The sequence below is a fragment of the Nelumbo lutea genome, chromosome 1 (assembly GCF_056320005.1).
Source record: "Nelumbo lutea isolate HS-2025 chromosome 1, American lotus-T2T, whole genome shotgun sequence".
Lineage (NCBI taxonomy): Eukaryota > Viridiplantae > Streptophyta > Magnoliopsida > Proteales > Nelumbonaceae > Nelumbo > Nelumbo lutea.
In genome coordinates, this window is record NC_142684.1 from 199,411,121 (window position 1) to 199,432,148 (window position 21,028).

The 21,028-nt window shown below is 34.7% G+C and overlaps 1 protein-coding gene across 1 annotated transcript; it reads right to left on the bottom strand.

Moving 5' to 3' along the window:
- Window positions 1-15,368: 15,368 nt before the first annotated feature.
- On the bottom strand, window positions 15,369-17,320 carry LOC148880298 (MYB-like transcription factor ODO1). Its single transcript, XM_088962167.1, has 2 exons — window positions 16,914-17,320; window positions 15,369-16,442 (listed from the first exon to the last, which is right to left on the bottom strand). Exons 1-2 carry the CDS (start codon window positions 17,174-17,176, stop codon window positions 15,872-15,874), a joined length of 834 nt encoding a protein of 277 aa, XP_088818293.1. The 5' UTR covers window positions 17,177-17,320; the 3' UTR covers window positions 15,369-15,871.
- Window positions 17,321-21,028: the final 3,708 nt, after the last annotated feature.

Genomic DNA, 21,028 nt, shown 5'->3' on the forward strand with positions numbered 1-21,028 from the left:
AAATTTTAAAAGCTAAATAATAGTAGTTTAGTCTCCAATAATAATTAAAAATTTTCTGCTAAATAACAAAACAAAAATAGATTTATACATAATTATTAAAAACATATTTATCACAAAAAAAATAAATATTACTAAATACATTAAATATTAATTTAGTATATATATAAATATATGATAAATATAGATTAAGATTTTAAAATTATTATTAATAAATATTATTTTTTTGAAAGTTATTTTAAATTATTAATTGATATAATTGAAATTAGTTATTTACAACACTATTTAGTTATTTAAATAGTATCATTATTTAAATTTTAAAATATTAATTATCTATTGAATTTAATAATCCATAAAATTATGATCCATGCTATTAGTACATAATGTCTTTATTAATTTTGTAAAATATTAAATTATTATTAATTTGAATATATGTTACAATTGTTTTTTAGTTTCTTAAATAATTTTGTTATTTTAACTATTTAAAATCTAGTTATGTTAAATTTTTCATTTTTGTCTATTTAATAAATATTTTAAAGTTATTATATAATTTTGTTAGAATATTTAAATAATTATTATTTTTTTTAATTCAAACTTTCTTTAGATAGATGTAGATAAAAAGTGGGGGAATGGATAAGTAAGAATTAGAGATAACCTAGGAGAGAAACTCTCTAAATTTAGAGCTTGGATCTCTTACCCACGAGAACCCTGCCCACGTTTATCGCAGCCACACATGGAAAACATCTCATCCTCTGCATAGTATTATGCAGGGGGAGATGTTCCCAATTCACGGGGGTGGTGTATTGTGGGTAGGCGTGGGCAAGAGATCCAAAGTCCTAAATTTAGGAGATAAATAGGAATTAGAAATAAGTTAGGAGAAAGTAGGGGATAGTGGGGGAGGTAGTTTATGAGAAATTTTAGGAGAGGAGATTATTTAGGTTTCTCGGAATGTGTGTGGAAGAGTGAGAGAGAGAGGGAGATTTTAGGTAATTTTTATGGGGAAGGAGAGCATCTCATTGGTTGTTTAAAAAATGGCATGGAATAAAAAATAAAAAAATGAGAAAATTCCTAAACTTTCTTCTTTTAACACACACGAAAATATATATATATATATATACTAGCAGGGACCCGTGCAATGCACGATAAAATCTAAAAGATTTAATAATTTTATTTTTCATTTAATGTTGATTTATAAAAAATAATTATTGTTAATTGAATATGAACAAATACTTTTTAATAAATTTAGTTTTATTAAAAATTGTAGTAATTTTAATAAGTTTTGTTCTTTTTATTATTTTTAAATGAAAATTTGATTATATTTAAAATAAATAAAAATAATTATAAAAGCTAACAATTTTTATTAACTCCACTAATAATTAACAACTATATAGGAATGACAAGAGGGTGGGTTCAGGGCAAGGCACCCCATCCCTTCCTCTGCCCCATTGTCAAGACACTCTACCCCATTCCTGCTCCGACCCTAGTGACACACAAGTTCAAAGCAATGTAACAACTCCTCAATGTCGAGCAAGTTCAAGGGCAAGACACCCCACTCTTCATCAAGGATGGAGAATCCTCGAATTTGCCTATCCTATTCCCAGTATTGGGCAAGTTCAAATATAGGTGTAAATTGGGTCGTGCTGGATCGGCATGACATGACCTGCATGTGGCCCGCACAATGTGCGAGTTGTGTCGTATTGGCCCACGAGGCGTCCCAAGCCATGCCTCCCTCCTCTAGGATAATTTAGGGGGTCGGTTCGTCACGGCCCACGGGTCGAGCCCGCATGAGCCCGTACCGTGCTGTGGGTCGGGTTGGTCCAAGGATCAGGCCGTGCAGCACACCTAGCCAAGCTTAAGGCAAGGCACCCACTCCCCGTCCAAGTTTTTTAAAATTAGACCAGATAGAGAATCGTTCTAGGGTCAAATGGATGACCCACTCTGACAAAAAAAAATAAAAAATTAGAAAAACAAAAAGAGGTAAAAAACTATTGTCCAGGTTGACGGTTTAACCACCCATGTCATCAGTTCGCAAACCAAATAAATGGTTTTTGGACAAAAAGCGGTTTTGAGGTGAAACTGTGTCCAGTTCCCAATTTTTTGGTCTAACTTTCTAGTTTGATCAAGTTTTGAAAACACTGTCCCCGTCAACCTAATATTTAATTTGAAGATAGAGATGACCAAAAGGATATATTGAGTATCAACCACATGGTAAATTTCTAAAAGTACACTATTGTCTTTAATATCAAAAGGATATATTGAGTATCAACCACATGGTAAATTTCTAAAAGTACACTATTGTCTTTAATATCAAAAGGATATATTGAGTATCAACCACATGGTAAATTTCTAAAAGTACACTATTGTCTTTAATATTGAAAAATGGAATTTTATGAAAAATTTGGAAAATTTATCGTACTTGTGTAATTTTGAAAATTTATTCAAATTTATTTAAATTTTTATTAAATAATTTATTTTCTTTTTAAATCGTTTACTTACAGAATTATACTAATTTATTTTATAATTTCTAATATAAACTAACAAATAATTTATTTTTCCAATATTATACTAATTTATCTTAATAATTTGTGTAATTATTTGTTCAAATTATAGTTTTCCATTTCCCATAGTCATTTATCTTTAATAATTTTCAATGAAAATTACATAATTTTTCAATGGTTTTCCAAAATCTATCAAATGTAATAAATTTTCCTAAAATATCTAGAATATTTTAATAATTTTCAATAATTATTTAATGCATTTTAAATAAACATTCAAATACTTTATATCTTTTAATTTCATAAATCTTATTTTACAAAAATGTAGTTTTTTTTTTTAAATTTTATTACATTTGCCTAACTATGGGGATTTATTGAAAATTTTTTTAATATTTCTTTATTTGGTAGTTTACTAACAAAACTACACTAATTTATCTTTTATTTTTCAATATAAATTAATTAATAATTTCATTTTCTAACATTATAATATTTTGTTCCCCCATTTGTATTTGGTTATTAATTATAATAATAACAATAACTAAAATTTTATACTTTTTGATAATTGTTAAATATAATTCTCAATTTTATAGAAATTAGTTAAAGAGTTTTCAATTTCTATAAATGTTGTTAATGAGTTAATTTATAACAGTATTTATTAATTTTTGGTAATTTACTAACCGTATTTATTAACTTTTGGTAATAACACTATTTAATACTCATTGAATATGGGTGTGATTAAATATTAACTGTATTTAACGATTTATTAATTAATATGAATATTTTAAATGAGGGAGAGTGAATATAGATTGGGGGGATGCATTTTAGGAATTCACTAGGGATGGGGCAACATGATACTTTCCTATTGGTTTAAATGAGATACCTTAGGAGAGAGATTATATGAATATTTTTAGGTAGTTGGGTGATATGGCTTAATGGGAGTAGTGGAAAGGGGAGAAGAGAGAAAGTTAAAGAGAATGCAGGGTGGAAATAACGGAGCAAGGAGAGGCATGGTGATGGGGACCCGTGATTTTTTAAGCGAAAGTTAAACAATAGAATACATAAGAGTATATAAGTGTTTTATATTTGAACTTTTTAATAAACAATCCGATCAACCAACCCGAGTTGGTCGGTGAGTCTACAATCATCACGATTATATGATGACTTTAAACTCATCGCAAGTCCGCACGGGTCCGGAGCTCATCGTGGTTCTACAATGGATTTAAACTCATTGCAAATCTGTACAGGTCCAAAGTTAATCGCAACATGTTTTAGCCGTGCATTTATCACATATGTGTGATGAGTTATGAACTCATTGCAGATGTGCGATGGATCAACCAACCCGAGTTGGTCGGTGAGTCTACAATCATCACGATTATATGATGACTTTAAACTCATCGCAAGTCCGCACGGGTCCGGAGCTCATCGTGGTTCTACAATGGATTTAAACTCATTGCAAATCTGTACAGGTCCAAAGTTAATCGCAACATGTTTTAGCCGTGCATTTATCACATATGTGTGATGAGTTATGAACTCATTGCAGATGTGCGATGAGTTATGAACTCATTGCAGATGTGCGATGAGTTATGGACTCATTACAGACATTCATATAGTATTAGTTTAACACCTCCTCTACAATTGCACTGCAATTTTTTAAATTAAATTTAGTTTTTAAGTTTATATCTTTTGCACCAACTGACCCTCTGTGAAAACCAACCCAAACTGATATAACTTGAGTGGGCCAGTTTTCACAAAAGGTCAGTTTGCTTCAACTGGCCAACTCCCCAACTTGACCTGGTCAATTTGGTTGGCCAAATAGCCTACGACATGTTAGAACCAACTTATGAACACTCATAATTTTAGCTAAATTAATAGTCATATCTCTTATAAATAACAATAGTTTAATCTCCAATAATTATTAAAAATTTATAGCGAAAACACAATTATTGAAAATATATTGATAATGAAAAAATACAATAATTACAAAAATTACAAAAATACAATAAGTACTAAAAATATATTAACTTAGTCAATAAATAGTACAATCTCAAATAATAGTTTAACCTCTAATAAATATTAATTAATCAATAAGTTATAACAAAAATACAATAAATACAATAAGTATAATAAATTAAATTTAAAAATTCAATATTAGTAGTTTAATCTCCAATAATTATTGAAAGTTTTCTGTTAAATCAAAACAAAATAAATTTATACATAATCATTGAAAATACATTTATCACAAAAAACAATTAATAATTACCGAAATACAATCAATATTAATTTTAGTATATATAATTATATAATAAATACAGATTAAGAGTTAAATTTATTATTAATAAATATTAATGTTTTTGAATTTTCTCAAATTATTACTTGATATAAGTGAAATTAGTTATTTACAATATTAAGTAAAATATTAAATTATTATTAATTTCAATATTATGTTATAATTATTTTTCTACTTTTCAGAATTTTTTTAATTTATTACATAATTTCTTTATTTTAACTATTTAAAATCTAGTTATGTTAAATATTTTGTTATTTAAATACTTAAATAGTATGTAAAATATTTAAATTTTAAAATATTAATTATTTATTGAATTTAATTATCCATAAAATCATAATTTATACTATTATTACATAATTTCATATTAATTTTGTAATATATCAAATTATTATTAATTTCAATATTATGTTATAATTATTTTTCTACTTTAAAGAAATTTTTAAAATTTATTACATAATTCTGTTATTTTAACTATTTAAAATCTGGCTATGATAAATATTTAAATAATTTAAAAAATATTTAAATTTTTTTGTTATTTGAATTTTATTTATTTAAAGCTATTACAAATTACTGAATATTTGAAAAATATTTAAATTGATAATCCAAAAAAACATAATATAAATTGTTAGTACATAATTTTGTGATATATTTTATATCTTTTTTGTGTTTTTAATAAATATTTTAAAGTTTTTATATAATTTTGTTAGAATATTTAAATAATTCATAAATTTTTTAATCCAAACTTTCTTTAGATAGATATAGATAAAAAGTAGGGGAGAGGATAAATAGGAATTAGAGATAATTTAGGAGAGAAACTCTCTACTAAATTAGAGATAATTTTGGAGATAAATAGGAATTAGAGATAATTTAGAAGATAAATAGGAATTAGAGATAATTTATCTAATCAAGATAAGCAATGATTATTGTTTTATATTTTTAGAACAAAAGAAAATAATACAAAAATTGAAGAAAATAGATAAATAGCTTTTCTCAAAGGAGAGTTATGCTGACATGGGAGGACCAATTTTAATATATATATATATATAAAGCGGTGATTAATGTCCACCAGCTTAGCCAATAACAATACCTGATGATGCGCAATCCGGTCGGTCCTGGCTGCCGGTCACCTTGCCTTTGACAGAGCCGAAGATGCCTGAAACAGGGAAGAAATTGGAGATTTCCGAGGAGAAACCCAGTTGGAACACTCCGAAGCTCAAGTCAGTGCTCTAGAGAAGGCAAGGGAAAATGAGAGACTTCAAGACCAGAAATCACAAAATATCACATACCTCCTTCTTTGGGAGATGGGGGCCTTTTATAATCACCTTGTACACTCACTCCCATACCTCTACCAGATCGGGCATCATCACTACCGCCAGATCGGGTGTCATCATCCTTGCCAGACGCCAGTTCGGGTGTCAACCTCTGTCAGTTGCCAGTCCGGGTGTCATCATCCCTGCCAGACGTCAATTCGGGTGTCATGACCTCTGTCAGTTGCCAGTTCGGGTGTCATAACCGCCACTGTCCTTGTCAGGGTCGTCTCTGCCACGTCTGAGATGGCGGTGGCAGGTGGCTGTTGGAGGGCGGCTGTCATGTGTCGGAGCCCTAATCAGTCAGGCGCGCCGCCTCCGTGTACGGGCTTCCTGGGTGTCAGGTACGGTTGTTCAGTCAGGCGACTTGGAGCCGAAGTGGTGTGCGAGGTGAAGTCTTGAGTTCGGATAGAAGTGTGGCCCGTATTGCCCCGGGGTGGGTCAGCTTAGGTTTTTGCCCCTTGCGCTCCTTGTAAGGCTCAGGACCTCCAAGGGAGAGCTCGGGTTCTTCCTTGGGGAGCTCGAGTCGTGGGTTCCTCCTTTGGGGGAGCTCGGAACTCATTTCCTCGGAGTTCGGGTTGTGGGCCCGCTGTCATGCCGAACTGGCGCTTCTGCCAAGTCACTCTTGATTGCTTCCACGTGTCACATGGCCAAAGGATCGGGCCAAATCTCCCTCCATCAATACCAATAGCTAGTAATGAGGCCTAAGGCAGCAGTCATAAACCGACGCCTATATAAGGCTGAGCTGGTAGTTCTAACAAATCCACTACTCTAGGGTACTTTGAACCACCTTGAACCAATCAGTTAAGGCGGCAGTCTTGGTCTAAGGCAACGGTAGCCAGCGGTTTTTAGACCACCAGCTTAGGCCGTTTTTCTTGTAGTGACATGAGCTATAGGTCGCATGTGCAAAAGGCAAATAAAACATCACTGAACTTAGATTTCGTAACCAAAAGCCATTTGTATATTCTCCACCAAACAAACCATTACAGCCACACATTGGAAATATTGTGTGGCCTTCTGGCTGTATATGGCCCCATAAATGATACCTTTATGTGACAACCAGAAGTGCATGTTTATGTGTTTATCAATTGAAAAGAAAGAAATGTATTATTTTTGTTGTGTATTATCACAATAAAGATATGATTAGGACAAACCAAACGTATTTTACTTGCAAATACCCAAAAAAAAGAACGTATTTTACTTGTATTTTAGCAAGCCACTAAGAACCAAAAACTGCTCCCAACAAGCCACTATAGCCGTACATCGGAAATATCCAACTGGGATCTGCTGCTAGCAAAAATCCTGTGACAGTGTGGCAATCCGGTGGTGCATTGGAAATTTTCTCACACTTGTTGTATGTTCCTGATCAGATGCGTGGATTGTCGTGCTGGCAGCAAATCCCCTGATTCATCTTATCTTGGGGCTTCTGAACATAAAAAAGAAAGAAAATGCTTGGCCAAATGACTCCACTAGCATTTCGCTGGAATTCAAACCGTTGACGAAGTGATTGTTTGGTTTCATTGTCATTTATAGAAAATGTTTTTATATTTTTGTCCAAAAAATTGGACAAGTGCTAAAAAAAAGTCATTTCCTCTAATGGATGACTCTCACATAATTCAAGAAAAACATCTTCTATAAATAACTTAACCAAACAAAATTTCAAAGTCTATTGGAAAAAACACCTATTTGGTATTTAGCTGATGCCAGTTTTCTGATAAATTGTTATAGAACCAAACACCATCAACAAATTTGAATGCAACGTTCTAAGCACCTTCTGCATTATTCATCCTAAGCGTCGCACTGGACAGATTCAAAGTAGGGGTGCAACTTGGGCAGGCCCAACTCGAACTTTAACCAATCCAGCCTAAAATTTTACATGGACTAAACTTAGAATTTTGGTCCTTAGATGAGCTTAGGCCCAAGAATTCAGGCTTTTCTATTATTTCGGCTGAGCCAGCCCAAGTGTAGCCCTTTGATAGCTCGAACCCCATCAAATCCTTCTGTGTCCCATTTATTCTTTTCTAATGACCTTTCCATTTTTGCCAAAGTAATAGTTAATCAAATCAACTATATTATATCTATTTTTGAGGAATTTGGTTTCCTTTCTAGAGAAACTGTGGATTTCTAGAAATCCACCACATTCAAGATTCCCAACATCCCGTGGAGACTGGCCAAGACAGAAACTTGAACGTAAGAAGTATTGTTCCAAAGAATCATGATAAGTACTTTGAACTTCCCCTCATCACAAAAGTTGTTTGGAGAGTCTAGACCAACCAAAACTCGTGGCTTGATATGATCCTCATAGATAAATATCAAAGAAGGCAACCATTTATTGATAAGAAAATAAAGTTCAATTACTATTGGGTGTGGAACAGTGGAAGGATTTCATTCTAGGCCTCCCTATTAATCAAATATATAGGCAATTTGGAGATCCAACCTATGTAATGAATTTTGGCCTGATAAAACTATCTCTATGAAATTTTCTTCTCCCAAGACCATGGCCAAAATCAACTAGTAGGGTGACTGGAATCTGTATTTTTTTTTTTTTCTTTTTTAATAGAATCAATCTTACCCTAGAAAATAATTTAATAAAAACAAAGCTATTCCTTTTGCTTCATTAAACCAAAAACTAGATAATTAGGTATGGGCCGTATGGCATCTCAATATCAATCTTACCCTACAAGCTGGTCTTTGGCTCCTTTGTGAAAAAACTCCCGACTAAAGGCCAACTTGTACCCTTAAACTTCTAAATTCAAAACTTTGGTATTTTCTGTCAGAACGAAGAGGAAACCACTACCCATTTCTTCAAAGTAGGGGTGATTATTTTCAGCCCTATCTGGGCCCAGGCCCACAAGTTTCCAGGCATGGCCTGGCATATCTCATAATCAACCCAGCTTCAAAGGATCGACTATTTAGTGTCAACATTTGGGAACTAGCCTGAGAACAAATTTAAGTAGAAATAATTCAACAATGGCTAATTAGATCCAAGAAAATCTGAACTGAATTATGAAGAAAGAAAATTTAAATTTTGTTACTCTCTAGACTATATTTGAAAGACAAAGAATGATAAAATATTTAGAGGCATTGCACCATTAGTCTATATATATATATATATATATATATATATATATATATATATTCTATGGACTATATATATGCTTAACACCAATGGTCAAAAACCCTTGACTTAGTTAAGAATCGTTCGACCTGGACGGTTCAATTGTTGATCCATTCAACCTAGTGACCGGATTGCAAGTTGCTTACTCAATGCATACAAAAACTTCGAAGGCCATAACTTTGCATTTTGATATCCAATTAGGGTGGTTTTTTTATTTTGGGTAATTTTTTGAGATCCATACATCCAAATATGATGTAGGTGCTTTGCCCTGTTATTTTCAAAAAAAAAATCTTTTTGGCCTCAAATTATAATTTTTAATATTTTTATAAATAAAAAATTATATATATATATTAAATACAAAACAATGCATATAACATATCTAAAACATATTTATACATTATTTATATTTATACACATACATACACGCATATGCACGTATACACACACACACATATATAGATAGGTAGATAGATAGATAGATAGATAGATAGATAGATAGGTGATGATGTGACACGGTCTAAACTGTTTGATCCGACCGATCGAACTGGTGACACACAACCCGAAGGCAAAAACGGTTCAGCCTCCTATTGGTTTTTAAAACATTGACCATAGGGCTTGACGCAAGAAATTCTTGACATAATAGTGACAGTGCCACAAAAGAACAACCAAGTAAAGCAGAGCAAGTCGCATAGCACATGCAAATGGTATTGGTAGACTGTGACCAATCAGAGTCTTAAAACTAGCATGGGAAGGAAGCTTTCTTGGAATATGACTCTTTGTCCAATATCACCACGCTCATATGATATATCCAAAAGCTTATGAAGATAGAGATTGGATCGTAGTTCACTTGGATATCAAATCTGGGAAATGAACTTACAGAACTGCTTTATAAAGGCAAACAAATGTGCTGACAGCCTAGCAAACCTGGTTATTATAAAAAAGTCTGAAATTCTTTATAAGTGACTCTGGGCCCTATGGGGAGGACGTTTGATAATAGCTGAAAATGCTGAACTGAATAAACTTTGTCTTCGGGGCAACTTTGCTTTTGCGGAAGTTATTTACTCAGGTAAGGAATCATTTATGAAGGTAAGTACATTTATTCATGTTCTTTATTTGTTAGGTAAATAAGACTAATGACTGTTTTAGTCATAAAAAATCATTATTAAAGGGGTAATTTTGTTCCAAAATGTTTATTTTCTAAATTTTCTCTTCATATGAATTATTATCCCAAATTCTTTCAATCTAAAATTGATTTATTTTTTAAATTTACCCTTCATGTCAATCACTCAAAAATAAAGCTGCAACTCATGCAACCTATGAAATTGATTTATTTTCTAAATTTGCCCTTCAAGGAAAGTTTCAGCAATCTACCCTAATTTCTGCTTTACACAAAAGTTTGAAAGCAAGTGAAAGGAATTAGAAGTAGAAGAAGACAGGAAAGAGCCTGGACCACGGACTTGGATCAATGTTGGGTTAGCTTCTCATTATCTGTGCTGAGGGGGACATGAGTGGATTGGACCCTTAAATGGGCCATTCTTTGTGTAGTAATTAAAATGAGGCAAATTGTATGATATCCTCTTAAGTAATAGACATTATTGATTCAATGTGATGATAAGTACATCTTATTAAAAGTAAATATATTGTATGTAGAAAAATTAATTAATTGATTGAGATCTGAATTTTATTTAATGTACAATTAATATTAATAAATATACTATAATTGAACTAAAAAACATTTGAGCTAAAGAAGTAATATTACATTAAAAAATTAGATTGAAACTCGATTCTGACAATAAAGTTGGGTTATCTAGCCATGAATTTGTTCCACTTCCACTCAATCAATGGAGTCATTACCATGGATGATAGGACAAAGCCCATTAATTAGACCAACAAGCAGATTAAGGCCTTCCTTGTCTTTTCATGGGTGAGCCAGAGATGCTACTTGTCTTTTCATTGGCCACATTCAGAACCTTCAACGCGTGCATTTGGGTTATTCCCAAAACCCAAGAGGTGGACTGCTGATTGGACATTCTTGATGCATGAATTTATGGGCCATGCGTTGCCCAACTAAAGGTAGTACTTTCAATTGAAGACGATAGTTTTTAATTCTTGTTTTTTTATTATTATTATTTTTTTAGGTAAGAAGGATGATGGAATTCATGCTACAAATTCTTTATCCTCATAATTAATTAATTCCACGCTACACTTTTGATTGCATTGTTGCTCGCTTTGTCCATCCTTTATCTTAGCGGTTGGTAGAGCTTTTTCACCCAGTACAGACTACAGACTACAGAAACGAGCAATAAGCAATGGTTGTGCTACTTGCCCTCACAAAATGGGGCCCAGGAAGCTATCTAAAGAGATTTTGGGTGGTATATTCAAGCCATTATTTCTTAGAACTATGATAGCTCTAGCTGATAGCTTTGAGGAATAATTAATTAATTAATAATAATAGAGTATCAAGTGTCGTCCGTTTGTCTATCAAACACAGACCAGACTAAAATGAAAAAGCCAGCCAGCCATGAAGTGATTCAACATTCCACTCAGAAATTGAAAATTTCTGGGTCCATATCAGGCCACTGGCCACCATGAGCTGTATGCCTGTATGGGGATTCTAGGAGTCCCATGTTTATAAGGGCAGTTCCCCCTTTTTAAAAGATATATGCTCCATGTCCACAATCAAATTAAGATGAATGAGGGAAGGGATGCTCCTACTTGGTTCATTTAATCTTCCATTGGGATTATTAATTATGGGTCTTTACTACTGAAAGCTAGATTTGGAGTTTTGTATTAAAAATTTTAAAAACAGTGGATGTAGCTCAGATGGTAGAGCGCTCGCTTAGCATGTGAGAGGTACGGGGATCAATACATCCATTATATTAAATTTTGAATTTTGACTTGGAAAACCCTCATATTGCACCCCAACTTTTATTTATTGTTCTAACTTCTATAAAAAAATTCAATAAGGGAAAATCCTGTATGATGTTGGTTTATCACACATGATACAGAATTACAGATCGATTGATTAATGACTTGATCAATTTAATGGAAGATGCATGTATTGGTTTCTAATTTATTAACTTATTTAACTTGATATAATATTTGGAGTCTCTTACTTTCTAGTTAAAAGGTTTAATTTACCTGTAACTCAGCATCCAAATAAACTACAATGTATACATGTGCATGATTTGAAATTACAAATATTTTGAAACCAATCCGTAGTCGATATAACTTTGGAATGCGGATATAAGCTTTGTTGGGTTGGGTTCCTTAAATATTGTGATATTAGGTAGTCTTAACTGTGAATTCAAGTAATTCAATTCATAGATCAGTAATTTGAAAATTCTTGTTCTACTTCTGCATGTTATGATCCTCAAAATCCTGATAGACACTTCTCTATTCTATAAGATATAAGAATAGGAAAAATAGTGCATTATGTTAGACTCCCATAGCTAGTTATATTCTATTTTTAATTTTTTGATGACAAGCAATCCACTAAGTATGGAGAATATTACTAGTGTTGAGACACTTGAGATAATAATTCTGCTTAACTAAGTAAAACAGTTACCAATCAGATTTGTTCCTCAAAGTTTAATTTCTTACAGCTCCAGTAAAATTAAGAGAAATTTTGTATTCAAGAAGATTTAGTAAAGAATGTTGCAAATTCAAGTAGTAGCTAGTCGTTTAATCATTTTAATTTGTAGGCGTTTATAGCAAAATTAGGTGGCTCCAGTTTTAGCAGAATCACTATGGGTTTGTTTAGGTGCAAGTTTAACCAACAAATGCACTAAAGATTTAAAGCTAATTAGTATGTTAGAAGGGGGATATTACGATCAAGATTATATTATTTTAATATTGTTCTTTTCTTGCCGACAACTTATATTTCTCCAAGATTCCATGAATTTTCTCAAACTTTTTTCCTTTTTTTATCTTTTTGTCATATTGGGATCATTGGCTAGGTAATAGGTATATGGTTCAGGGTGTAGAGTCCTTCCCTGGGAAATCTGCTAATGTCATGTGTTCTAGGGCAGTAGAGCTTGTTTATCTCACTCATTGACTCTTTTTCATGGTGAATATTAGAACCAAGCAGCATTTTCCTCCTTTTTTTTAAGGAGAGCTGATTTTTTTCTAATCCTTTTTCGTTATGACCAATGTTGATTACAAAATACTCTCATTGGCTGCCTTCTCTGTACATATTTGTTGTCATGATTTTTACTTGACGTTAATGTTTTATCATCATCATCTATGCCTTGTCCCAACTATAGTTGTGTATAGTAGTACCATTGTTTAATTCTATCTAAAATGTTTTGGGTTGGCCAGCACAATTTCACATATCCAAGTATACAACTGGCTAGCTGTTTATGGATGAAACTGACAATACATTGAAAATGTTTGGGTGGCTGTTTGTAGAAATGTCAAATTGATGTTTCTTGATCTGAAGGGGTGAAGTTTAATCATTCTAATCTAGCTAACTGAAGCCACTCTCATAAGTGATGTGACAAATGCATAGCTCTTACCAATTAGTATTGATCAACCAAAATGTTTTCTACTGGTTAAAACAGCAACTGTACCAAAAAATAAACCTATAATATATAGAGTTGGCTACATGAATCCTGCATAAAAAAAAAAAGTGTTCAAACACACTAAAAGAATGGCACCCACCACATTTCATATGTTAAATTCATGGGGAGATGTTTCCAATGCATAGCTGGATGGTGTACTCTTCACCGCACGATTTTGTTTGATGCCATGTTTACTCTATTGTAATTTCATCTTTAATCTAAAACATGGAAAACAAATTAAAGTAAGCTAATAATAAAACTTTGGAGCAACATGTCAAACAATTCTTTAAATTTGATTGTACATGAGGTTGTTTTGTTGCCCTCGGGGTTTTCGGGCACTGAGCTTGATCTCTAATTTGGTCATTGATGGTGCACGATCTGACTACACCTAGCTGGAGGACGATCCGGATTCCAGATGGACGGCGAGTTGGATCGATCTGCAAAACAGTCTATCAGAGAATCTGGGGTAACTAACCCAACAAAGTCACTTCGATGCTTAAGTCAATAAGTATGTTGTAAATGCGAGCTGAATGCTTGAAAGCTTGAGTGCTAGAGAGTAGGGTAATCACACGTACCTTTGCCTTGAGTTTTCGAGTCTTTATATATTGGGGTAGCCGTGGGCTTCATGAAAGAACTCCAGGTTCTCCAAGCTATAGAGATAAGGTTGATTCCGTTTTTGGAGGAGGGTGGTAGGAACCATTCAGCTAGGCATCCAAGCCACATTCCAGGTAGGGATTATTCAACCAGGCATCCGAGTCACCTGCAAGCCGAGAACTGCCAAAATGCACATCATCAGTCATGGAGGATGCCAAGGAACCTAAGGTTATGTTTGATTTGAAGGAAAAGGTAAGGAAAGGTAGAAAAATCTTTGGAAACCTTGTATAGGTTTCCATGTCTTTCCCTTTTCTTATCTACCTTTTTCATTCAAACCAAACATAGCCCAAGTGTTTCTCTTGTAAATATCCCTTTTTTTTTTTGATAAATTTCCTTCTTTCCTTCTCAAAAAAGGAAAAGAAAAGAAACCAATAAAGGATCAATCAACTGTGAAGCGAATAATTTTCACCGCGAATATGGGAGATACTTAGACTCTATCCACTTAGACCGAGGCTCATTCATTAATTAGGTAAGAGGTCACCACGTCATTTAGTGCAAGTGACATCAAGTATAGATATAGCTACTGACCTACTGCATCATTCTTATACAAGTCGAGGTTTGGCCATGGACCACCCTACTTCGAAATTGTTGTTGAACCATTTCCTTTAGTCTTAGAGAATCCCGATATTAATAATTTAGAGTACATTATGATCAGGTGATTCGTGATCTTGTTGTTATTTTTTTTATTACCTGAATTTGATGGTTTTTAACAGTATAATACATGGTTGCTTCACAAACAGTTTTCCCAGCAAGTAACATATGTTTCAATTAATCTCTCTTCTTCGGATAAGACATATATGTCTTATATAAGAGATGTTTTGAAACTGTTAATCAAACTATCTCTTCCTCTCAATATTGTTTTCTATTTTTTTTTTCTGGCGGATTGGTTGCAATTAATTGATCAGATGGATTCATATGAACAGATGAAGACAGTGTTGAAGGAAGAGATGGATGATGACTAAATTTCTTATAGTAATCGATCTCTCTTATCTACAAATTAACCACAGCAACTAATAAACCTTTTTCTTTTCTTTTCTTTTCTTTATTAATTTATTATAATCAAGAGCTAGCATATATCTACAAGGGTCATACATTCATAAGACCCATCTGAACACTTTATAGCGTATGTCTATTTGTTTTCAAATAATAAAAGCACAACACATTTGATCGAGCTGAGGGACCAACTTTTGTCACCTTTTCTCTTCGTTTTTTGCTGTTTCATTTTTGGTGGGTGAGGGACCCCTTACTCCTCTTAGGACAGGAGGTTCGACTCACAAAGATTACATAACTTAAAATCTGGGCTAAAAGGTCATAAAGGTGATTCACTAAGTTCTAGTTCAGTTTTTAATTTATATCGTTTTTTTTTTTCTTTTTTCTTTTTTCTTTTTTCTTTTGCCAGCCGGAGAAGGCAACAACTGTAACTAATATTACTGCGTGCCGAGAGCCGAGTATTAGGGCTTGTCGCCCATCTCTAGCGTGCTCATGTCCATGGCTATGTCGTTGAAACAACCAAAACCAAACTCTTCCACCCCGAAGTCTTGGTAGTCCAACAACAATGCACAATTCTCCTCCCAAGACAAACTGCCGACGTCGTTATAGGTTTCTCCGGCAGAAGTTGTCGGAAACTTCCAAGAGGCTTCCACAAGAGGCTTGTCATCTCCCCACAGCAGGCAACTCATTAACGAGTCATGGCCCCCGTTGTTATCCGACAACCGAGACTCATCGCCGGAAAAATTTTCCGCTGCTGAGCTCGAATTCTCCTGATCAGGTGTGGTGAGACGTCCATTGTTTTCTGGGGAGGGCAGTCTAAGCGGTTTTTTACTGGAGTCCGGGTGACGATCAGCAGAAGTAGTAGAGGAAGTTACTTGTGTAGCAGTAGTAGTAGCAGCATGTTTATGAAGGGGTTCATGGGTCACTGGATCAATTCCCATCTTGGTAAGCTTTTTCTTGATGTGGGTGTTCCAGTGATTCTTAATCTCATTATCAGTTCTTCCAGGCAACCTTGCTGCAATCTTCGACCACCTGAGATAACACGGAATCCCACATTATGTTAAACAGCAGACCAACGATAAATGAACTTGGTTTAATATTATATTTCATTAATTTTCTAACCATCCACAGTCCTTTACTGTAATCTGGGGAGCTAGGGATGCTTCGATTTCTTTCTTTCGTCGACACGAAAAATGTAAAATCATTTCAAGTTTCAACACCATGACTGGCCTTGATAAACTTGATCATTATTTTTAATTTGATATATTAACTATCATATTAGGTGGGTCGTAATGTTGAATAAATAGTTCAAGTTGACTAAGCTTATTCAAATTTGGCTGCTTCCTGCAACCAACCTAACCTGTGACTGTGAGAACCGAGCAACACAACAACAACTTAGGATGATTGATGATTCGTTAGAGCCTAAGAGGAGTAAAAAAATGTGTGTGTGTGTGTGTGTGTGTGTGAGAGAGAGAGAGAGAGAGAGAGAGAGAGAGAGCAAACCTATTTCCAAGTCGGGCATGGAGGTCGATGACCAGTTGTTCTTCAGCTTCAGTAAGAAGGCCTCTCTTGAGGTCGGGTCGAAGGTAGTTGGTCCAACGAAGGCGGCAGCTCTTGCCACAGCGGAGGAGTCCGGCGAGCTTGGGGACGGCACGCCAACAACACTGGCCATTGGTGAGGATGAAGTTAATAAGTTTCTTGTCCTCCTCGGCCGTCCATGGCCCCTTCTTCACCCCAAGCTTGTCACAGCAAGGTTGTCTGCCCATCACTTACACCAACACCACTAGAGAATAATTAGAGATCCAACTCTCTCTCTCTACTACTATCTACTCCTACTATACCCTAAAACACCCTAAAGGCTAAAACCCCCACACCCACCTTTAAATAAAGCTTTTACCTTTATTTGCTGCAACCAGGGATGACAGAGAGGGGAGAATTATAAAAATATGAATCCTGGTCCCACCATCAGTTTCAGAAAGGTGCCCCCGAACTGCAATAAACCTGTTCCCGTGTCTTTTGCTTCATATGATTGCGATGGTGGATGACGGCAGACCCAACGGTAGCGCTACATCTAAGCATTTTTCCCGCTCAATCCACTCCTCCTCTCCTCCTCCTGGTTGCACTCTTACTCAACCACTCCATCACCTATTTCGTCATCACTACGCTTTGTTGTCCGTATCCTGCCAAATTGTAGGGTGTTCTTCATCAAGGTCTGAGATTTAGCTGGGGAGAATCTAAACTCAACAATATCAGCCTATTCATCAATCCATGCCGTTCGTTTGTCTTCAGTGGACCACCACTGGTATCACATTCACATCTCATCTGGTCGGGTCCTCTTTCCACAGGCCATTCGTGGCCTTTGACTTACAACAGCTAGCAACTATAAGATGATCCATCTCCTTCTGTGTAGGGTCAGCAGTAGTACTGAAACTACATTCCTTGGGCGCCCAGCTCAATCACATTCTACCACGGACGCTTAAATCTGATCAGAGACAAGAATGAAGAGAAAAGTAAAAGAAAATGGTTTCTTATCTTTGACCCACAAACTTTGTTCTTGTTAATACCAACCCAACCTGTACCCGGGGCCACTTTTTTTACAATCATTAAGACTGTCCGATCAGTATCATCTGGATGTAAGGCCATCAGAAGGTGGCCCACTGATGATATTGATTTAGATTGACATTTAGCTTAAAATCATTCAATATGTAGACCTTCTTTTGGACAATACGCTGTTGTGCTATTGTTTGTTTCAGTTTTTTACATGCCCAGAACCAGATAGACTTTAAGTATAGTTCACTGTCCTTGCTTCATTGATCTTAATTTGTTTGACCGAGAAGCTTATTTGCTTGGTGTTGAATGGGGAGGAGGGAATTTCCACCCGATCCGACCCGACCCGCCAACTCCGTCCCGACCTCTCCCACTCCCACAGGGAAGTACTGGCCAAGCCAATTCAGGCCGTTATATTTCCCACCGGATCCGAATCATGACCTGATCCATGCCAAACCGAATGAAGAAAAATAAATAAACTTTGTGTACAAGTAAAAGATTTGTGTATGTTCTTGATTAAGGATAGAAGACGTCAGCTACAACCCATAATATGTTTGCCCATATTTGGTAGGACATTTATAACAAATGTACTAAAATTAGATAATTGATTTCTATTGTACTATACCAAAATCCAAATGTACTAATTTCTTGTCATAAACTAATACATTTCTTTATGAATTCACAGTATTAGACCTATATTACACTCAATGAGTTGATCACCATCATATAAACCCAGTGCCTTCAGCATTCGTGATCTCTCCCTCCAGCACGCAGGCCCACACTGGACTGAAGAACCTTTACTGTAGCAGTTATAAATGATCGAGTCGAGGATTGCCGTAAAGACCATCCACATCCCCTAACCCAGATCACAAACTTTAATTTTGGGCCTGACCCATTTCTGGTTCATGTTGGATGCTACTGTGAAGACATGAACAGATGACTTAACGTATGAAGCGGACAGATCGAAATCGACCACACCGTGGTGACCCAGTTGGGAGAAATTTGGGCCCTGCAGTAACTGTAATGTACGATAAGCTCAAACACCACCATTGACGGACAGACCCCACTTGAAAAAGCGACTCCCCAGCTACCAAATCAGAAAATAAAAATGCTTTTCAGCCCTGAAACTTGAACACTGTACAGTGCCTTAGAGGGCCCAATGACGTAACGTGTGAGTAATGGCATCGTCATATCTCAAATACAAGTAAACCTTCTTAAACAAACAAACAAAAAAAAATGTGAGGCTAACAACAGCAGCCAGTAGGGAGGAAGAGAGGAGGAGGAGAATGGCGGGAGGAGGGTTTGATCTTTGATGAGTGTGTTTAGTAAGTCCAACCAACACAGACTTTGAGTATCATGTCGGCAACATCCGTGCCTTGCGGTTCTCATTGGCCATGGCTCAGCCAGTCAGCCGCGCCCAATAGGCTCTGGCCGATGCGCCCAGGCCGCGAGTCTATTCGGCCTAGGCGCAGGCGGCGGATCTCCGCAAATAGAAAGGTGATCGACTGTGCTGAGTCTTCTCCGTAATAAATCTATCCAATAAAGACACTTTTCTAAAGATCGGATTTCTTAAGTTTGATTAAGAAATATAAGATAGCTTTAGCCTCATGAGTCGTCGTAAGCTTGTTAATTACGATGATGATTGATTAGCCCTCTAGGCCGGGGTCCAATGATTTGTCTTATATGAGTTGGTGGAAATTAGGGGGGGAGGGGGAAAAAGAAAAATAGGGTTTGAAATACTCTGTTCAGTGTTCCATGTGGGGGATTAAATTCAATGTGGTTGAAAACTTGAGATGATTGATGAAGACCAAGAGAATATATTTTTTAATTACTTTGGTTGCTTTAGAATTAAGGAAACTTGGTAATTCTATCATTTTCTTAATTACTTTGGTTATACTAGAACATCAAACTTTTATAATTCTATCATTTTCTGAAGCACCCAATTTAAGTCTCATAGAATTAAACTTTTATAATCACTGTTTTGGATCTTAGCAGTTTGTTTGATTGATGATGGGTATTGGATCAACTCATTGGATTTTATGTAACTTGATTCCATGCTTATTCTTGAATCACCTACTCACTCAAATCATCTACTAATTCAACATTAATTATTATTTTTGTCTTATTGGGTGGTTTATTATTGTTTTCTTTCGTTTTTTTCTTAAATCGTATTTACTATTGTGTTTTCTTTCATTTTTTATTAAATCATGGTTCTGTAACTTATTTATGCACTCCACTTAGATAATGACATAAGATAGAATTAGACACGATTAACCAATTAACTAGCATTTTGCTAATCTCCAAGAATGTTTAATGTTTATACAATTATAAAATGAACATGTAAAGTGAATTTAGCGTGGGGATTTTGTTGTATCCTTAATTGATTACCAGAATTAATGAGTCCGCCCATTGGTGTGAACTGATCCACAATTCAAACTATTCAGTTCACATTATATAACTATTCAACTTGTAATATTCAAACCCCCCTAGGGTTTTCAAACTAAGTAGCCATTTGATAAATTAAATAGTAAAACTTTCAAGGATATAGTGTGATCTACCTAACTTTGCAGTCTCCTTAAAAATAATTATTCACAAAGGTTGTGTTTGATTAAGGTGTAAATGTGAATCGACGTAAAATTCAACCATCGGTTTGCATTTACATTCGTTTGTTTCTAATGTAAATATTGATAGTTATTTGTTTTCCATGTAAAAGTTATATTGAAAATCGATGTAATCCTATTTTTTAGCCAACTTTTACATCGTTAATCGATGTAAATTGATACATTGATAAAATCGATGTACTTGTACATCCATTCTCACTTAAAAATTCCCAATGGTCCAGGCAGTTCTAAATCGATGAACTTTTACACTGAATTTTTCCATCAATTCTTTTACATGGTGGATTTTTCCGCCACATTCAAACGCAGCCTAAAGGATAAAGTAATAAGCTTTTTCAGTTCACCATCTTCAGCTGTTACCAATGGCACCTAAGGCATTTGACAAAGAATAAGAGAGAAAGTTCTGAAGGAATTTCATAAAATTCTGCAAGAACTTTCCCTCAATTTTTTATT